The sequence below is a fragment of the Peromyscus californicus genome, unplaced genomic scaffold (assembly GCF_007827085.1).
Source record: "Peromyscus californicus insignis strain IS unplaced genomic scaffold, ASM782708v3 Scaffold_10__1_contigs__length_136768540, whole genome shotgun sequence".
NCBI lineage: Eukaryota > Metazoa > Chordata > Mammalia > Rodentia > Cricetidae > Peromyscus > Peromyscus californicus.
Window position 1 is genome coordinate 104,889,432 of NW_026294391.1, and position 6,610 is coordinate 104,896,041.

The following is a 6,610-nucleotide window of genomic DNA, read 5'->3' on the forward strand; positions in this document are numbered from 1 at the left end:
ATTCTGTAAGCTGTCTTCACTTCACTGATTGTTTCCTCTTGCTGTGTAGCAGCTTTTTAGTTTCATGAAATCCCGTTTATCTAGTCTTAAGATTATTTATTGTTCTAGTAAATCTTTTCAGGAAGTCCTTGCCTCTCCCCATATCTTGACATGTTTGTCTTGCCCATGCTCTCCTCTAGCAGTTTCAGGGTTTCAGATCTTACATCAACTTGTTTGATTCATTTTGAATTGAATTGGTTTTATGCAGAATAAGAGACAAAAAGATCTTGACTCATTCTAAATATGTATACCCAGTTTCCCCAGAATCATTTGTCAACAAGACTGTCCTTTCTCTGATGTATGTTTTTGACACCTTTGTCAAAAATTAGGTGGCTGTAACTGTGTGGGTCTATTTCTGGGTCCTATATTCGATTCCATTTGTTTGTGGGTTTATTTTTGTGCCAGTATCATGCTTTTTTTTTTTTACTATGGCTGAAAGGATGAACGGCACTGGTGGGTCAGCAGGTACGGTGGAAAAGTTATGAGCCACAGCTATGACTACTAGAGTTAGACAGAGCTTTATTAGAAATAAACCAGGCCTGAGAGACAGAAAGATGGCAGGAGCAGAGCAGAGAAGAAACAGAAAGAGAGAGGGTGGGGGTTCATGTGCCACTTTTTAAGGCAGAGATTGCATGACCATGTGGTGGTACGCAGTTATTCACGCCCCCGATGATGTAAGACATTAGACCTGGAAGAGTAAGAGCAGAATCCTAACATTCCAGACTTTTGCTTATTATTAAAAAGCAAGTAAATAGGAATAGGGGCGTCATTTCTCCTGGAAAAACTGCTTCCAGATAACTTGGTGGGTGTTGGTTGGCTCTTAGGGGTAGTAGGGAAGGGGGTCTTCCGAGGCAGATAGGCATCTTGGGATGGTGGGTAAGGCTGTCCTGCTGCTCTGGAGCCGTCCATCCCTCTTGGCTTGGCACCCTGGCTGCTTTGGTGTCTGACAGGATGCTGATGAGACAGGAAAGGCCTGAAGTTAGATCTGACCTATCCAGATGGATTTAAGCTGGTTTCTGGAGCTTGGGAAAAATTTCGAACATGTTAAGAAGCAGCCATGAGAAAATTAGTGACCATTTGTGGTGTTTAGTACTCTGCTTATATTGGTTGGTGTTAGTGAGAGAGAGAGAGAGAGAGAGAGAGAGAGAGAGAGAGAGAGAGAGAGAGAGAGAGAGAGAGAGAGAGATTGGAACTTGTTTTTAAGCTTTATCAGAGACAGATTATTTAAGGCACCTGTTTCCTTTACTAGTTTGGCATCCAGGAGACAGGTGATCAATTGTTTAAAGCATTTAATAGTAATAGATGGTTATATTAAAGTCTGTTTTTGTAGAACCCAGACACTTTTAGGTCTGGGAATGTAAATACCTCTTAGCTGTTACAGTTTCTTACTTGATGATCTCTGGACTCCAATTCTTTGGTGGTCCTGGACCATTAGCTGAGCAGTGAGTTAGAAGTGGGAACTGGGAAGAAAAAAGCTTGTGGTGCATAAAAACTTATTTCTTTGGAATTAGGGACAAGGCAAAGATCAGGGCCCTGTCTGTGTGCATGAAGAGAAGCACAGGTGGGTGGGTCTAGAGTGAGGTACAATGAAAGCTCTGTTGGAAATCTTTTCCCATTAAGTAACCCTGAAAGTGCAATTAAATCTGGTGAGGTGGGTAAGGCTGTCCTCCCTACCCCAACAATAGGGAAACGAGGAGAGGTGAGAACCCAAAACTCTCAGGACCAGGTCAGTGGCTCTGGTGTCCAGAAGAAAAAAAAAACAGATTGCTTCCCTGCTGCCAACTGGGTTCCCCACAAGCCTTCAGCCAAGCCTAGGTCTGCTGCAGTTCTTAGCTCGATGTTCCCATGCCACCTTGGTGCCTGGGGGCAGTCAACTGACTGTTTGTCTTTCTAGATGGCACTTTCAACAAGGCTATTGATGGCTTGGCAGGGCAGTCACTAGCCCGTGGCCTTTTTCCTCACTTAGAACAGGGACCCAACATCTTTCAGGAGCCAGGGTGTGCCAGCACTTGGCAATTTTGTCCTTGGGCTTTTTTATCGCTTCCCTGGAACACCTTGAATGCCACAGATGACACTTTCACCTGTGGAGTCAGGAGCCTTGCTCTCCAGATGCTTAAGTTTTAGTCGGGGAGGTCTAGGAAACAAGAGACAGATTTTACTCCATGTCTTGATTTTTTTTTCCTTGATGTTTGCTGGCTTGAGGACAGCTTTTGGAAGACTTTCCTGAAGGCAGGCTATAAACTGATCTCTGGCTCAAGAGCCATCCTGACTATTGTAAACTTATTTGCATGGATCTTAGCCCACTTCCAGACCCATCTGTGCCTCTCACGGCAGCTTGAGAATGAGTGGAAGGAGTTAAGGTAAGTTAGGGTGAGAGTCAGCAGAAGTATCCCACAGCAGTAGAGAACCCGCCCAGTCATTCAGAAGTTAAGGTGAGGTGGACTAAAGCCCACCCACTGCTGAGAGCAGAAAGCAGAAGTCAAATAGACAGAAATGGTTGCATGTGGCAGAGAAAACATCAGAAATGGGGAGGGAAAAGGGTTCAGAGCTTTAGCAGAAAGCTTGGGGATAAAGTAACTCTTTTCATTTGCCCATTCGCTGGCAGAAGTTCCCACCAAACTGTTATGCAGCCAAATTTACTGGTATCCACCAATTTTACTGATATCCACCCCTTTGTCCCATGGCTACAGCCGAGAGAGAAAAATAAAAAATTAAAATAACAAACCGGGATCCTAAGCTCCCATCTCAAGCATCCCTGAGGCAAGGAGAAGGATCTATGAATCACCACAAGTTACCCAAAATGCCATCATGTTATGAGTAAGGACTGGGAGCATATGCAGCACGTGGACCACCCAGTGGTCTGACAGCATTGACCTCCTCATCAGGAGAGAAAATGTGTCATTGCCAGTGCAGCCTGAGGACCGTCCCGGGGGGGTCCAGTGCTAGAGGAATATAGGTCAGGCTGCAGCCGCAGGAAATGGGACTCATCAATTGCACATGCATTGGAGACATGGCAGCAGGAGCCATGGTGGCAGGAGCCACAGCAGCAGGTCCAGCATCTGGGAAAAGAGGATCTGGCAATCACCAGGCAGTCTAGGTCCTCGGCTAGGCTTCTGGCATTCAAGTCCGGATGATGAATGTGCAGAATTTCCTATGGGAGTCACAACACCAATGAAAGGATGAACAGTGCTGGTGGGTTGGCAGGCATGGTGGAAAAGTTATGAGCCACAGCTACCAGAGTTAGAAAGAGCTTTATTAGAAACAAACCAGGCCTGGAGAGACAGAAAGATGGCAGGAGCAGAGCAGAGGGGAAACAGAAAAGAGAGAGGGTGGGGGTCCGTGTGCCACTTTTTAAGGCAGAGATTGCATGACCATGTGGCAGTATGCAGTTGCCCCGTGCCCCCTGATGATGTAAGACATTAGACCTGGAAGAGTGAGAGCAGGATCCTAACAATGGCTCTGTAAAATAACTCAAGAACATGTACTGTGTTATCTCATTCATCTTTCTACTGAGGGTTGCATTGCCATTTTTACGTCTTTCTTTTTTGCTTCCATGTGTATTTTAGGGTGGGGTACTTCTAATTCTGTGAAGAATTTCATTGGAATTTGGGTGTAATTGCACTGAATCTACAGATCATTAAATCTGAAAATATTGAAGAAGGTACTAGCACGTGGAAAGAATTCCCAGACTTGGGTTGGCAGAATTAATATTGTGAAAATGGTTCTATTACTGAAAATGATCTATAGGTCCAATGCAATATTCTTCATTTTTATTGATTAAATTGTTTTGAGGCAATTTCTTACATGTATATAGTGAATTCTCTTTATGTTCATCCTCACCCTCCTTTATCTCTCTCTAGCTCTGCCATCTGCCCTCCTCCTTTCAGGTTCCTTTTCCACAGTCCTGAATTTTTGTTTTGTTTTGTAACCTCCTGATTTTAATCAGGAGCATCAAAAGAGTCATAAGATAGGGAGAAGGGCTCTAAAATTCTATTTTCAATGCACAGCATAACCATTGAAAACATAACCCACCGTCTTTTATCCTTTATACTAGGTGATTAATGTACCATCGTTACATTATTATAGTATTCTAGACTGATTAGATTTTTATCATTACCGGTGAGCTTTAATTTTTTTATATTTTTTGGTGCTAATTATGATTATGCATTCTTGGTTGGTAGGAACTCTTTCTACCTTTTTTTACTTTTGAATGTATCTATTCCCTGCTTCTTGGTCTGCAATGTTTCTTAAGTGGAGTCGCTTGTATATTGTACACTGCTATTCCTCTTATTATTTCAAATAGCTCTTCTTTCCCTTGACTTTTTAAAGATTACAGTGTATCTGTTAAATGCTTCTTTCCTTCCAATCTAATTTGAGGGTTACTGTGTGCTATGACTGTGGATATTTGGTCCCTGAACACAGAGGTTTGGGGAGTCTTCTGTCATTATTTCTTTAAATAAGCCTCCATCCACTTTGTCTGCTCCTGCTACTACTATTCTGCTAAAGGAACTCAGCAATAAAATGATTCCTAGTGACATATTGCTACTCTCATAGATCAGTGCCTCACTCAACCCTCATCTGAGAAGTTCCTTTTTGCTGTAGAACTAACATGGAGACCCACAACTGGACAATGGGCAGAATGAGAGACTTTGGAGCACTCTGTTGTAAATGGGATGTCTTCATCAAACTCATCCCCTCAGGGCTCAGGGATCTACATGAGGGAGAAGGCAGAAAGAGCATAAGAGCCATCCCAGCTCATCCCTGGCCCTGCTGCTGCACCCAACCCCAGTGGACTTCCACCAGTGAGGTACGAACCACACCAGCCACATCTGCCCTCATTAGTCAACAAGCAGCCCTTTCCCAGAACTCCAGAAAACTCCATAGGCTAGACACAGTTCACACCAGTTGGAAGAACAGATGCCATAGGCCCACATACAGTCCATACCAGTAGAAAGAACAGCCCCAGCAGCTCTACTGGAGGCCAGGTTGGTCCTAGTTACCTCAGAAGAAGGCTCAAGCTTTACTGGAGGTCAAGTTGGATCTAGAGACTCAAGAAGACTTCGGCTTTACCAGAGGCCAGACCAGATCAAGGGAACCAAGGTCCCCAAAACTCCAGCAGGGACACCCTACTAGACCTGAAGACATATCAGTCACCAGAACCCTTGGCCACTTAGGCCAGAAGACCAGAGAAGAAACAGAAACCAAGGAACAAAACACCCATCCAACAAAGACAAACACAGGTATCAACACCTAGACCTATAATCACTCCAAATCCAGATGCATAAATGCCACTGTAAGAACACAATAACAGAAAGGGCAATATGTGACCACCACAACCCAGCCATCCTATGACACCAAGATCTGAATATCCCAATGCAGATGAAGTACAAGAAAACAACTTCAAAAATAACTCTATGAAGATGACAGTGCTCCTTAAGAGGAAATTTTAAAAATCCCCAAAAGAAATGGAGGAAAAGTCAACCAAAAATTTGGAGAAAATCAATAAATCTCTTAAAGAATGTCAAGAAAACCAAGAAAAAAACTAACAGTTGACTGAAATAAATAAAACTGTCTAAGATCTGAAAATATAAATAGACGTAATAAAGAAAACACAAACTGGGGGAATTCTGGAAATGGAAAACCTGGGTAAGTGAACAGGAACTACACATGCAATCATCACCAACAGAATACAAGAGATGGAAGAGAGAATTTCAGGCATTGAAGATACAATAGCAGAAATAGATTCATCAGGTCAAAGAAAGTGTTAAATCTAAAAAATTCCTGGCACAAAACATCCAGGAAATCTGGGACACTATAAAAAGTCCAAACTTAAGAATAATAGGAATAGCTCTTTTACCGGGACCCATCAACCTGGACTGCGTTCGCACCAAGACTGTGAGGAAGGCAGTCCGGGTCATCATCAAGAAGTACTACACGCGCCTGGGTAATGACTTCCACACCAACAAGCGCATGTGCGAGGAGATCGCCATTATCCCCAGCAAGAAACTCCGCAACAAGATAGCCGGCTATGTCACGCATCTGATGAAGAGGATTCAGAGAGGCCCTGTGAGAGGTATCTCTATCAAGTTGCAGGAAGAAGAGAGAGAAAGGAGAGATAATTATGTTCCTGAGGTCTCAGCCCTGGATCAGGAGATCATTGAGGTAGATCCTGACACCAAGGAAATGCTGAAGCTTCTGGACTTCGGCAGTCTCTTTAACCTGCAGGTCACTCAGCCTACAGTTGGGATGAATTTCAAAATATCACGTGAAGCCGTTTGAATCTGTTCTGTCATATTTTAAATAAACCTGAAAACAACAACAAAAAAAAAGAATAATAGGAATAGAAGAAGAAGAAAAATCCCTGCTCAAAGCCCCAGAAAATATATTCAACAAAATTATAGAAGAAATTTTTCCCAACTTAAAGGACATATCTATAAAGGTACAGGAAGCTTGCAAAACATCAAATAGACTGGACAAGAAAAGTTCCCTTGCCGCATAATAATCAAAACACTAAACATACCGAATAAAGAAAGAATATTAAAAGCTGCAAAGGAAAAAGGCCAAGTAACAT

General features: G+C 43.0%; 1 protein-coding gene across 1 annotated transcript; it reads left to right on the forward strand.

Annotated features, from left to right (window-relative positions):
• The first annotated feature begins 479 nt into the window (after window positions 1–479).
• On the forward strand, window positions 480–6,318 carry LOC128117601 (40S ribosomal protein S17-like). Its single transcript, XM_052749659.1, has 2 exons — window positions 480–504; window positions 5,882–6,318. Exons 1-2 carry the CDS (start codon window positions 480–482, stop codon window positions 6,316–6,318), a joined length of 462 nt encoding a protein of 153 aa, XP_052605619.1.
• The last annotated feature ends 292 nt before the right edge of the window (window positions 6,319–6,610 follow it).

Bases quoted from the DNA above. Each gene is read 5' to 3' on its own strand.
- LOC128117601 (XM_052749659.1), top strand. From the start codon at position 480: ATGAACGGCACTGGTGGGTCAGCAG. The intron at 505-5,881 runs GTACGGTGGAAA...TAAGAATAATAG, and splicing joins CGGCACTGGTGGGTCAGCAG to GAATAGCTCTTTTACCGGGA.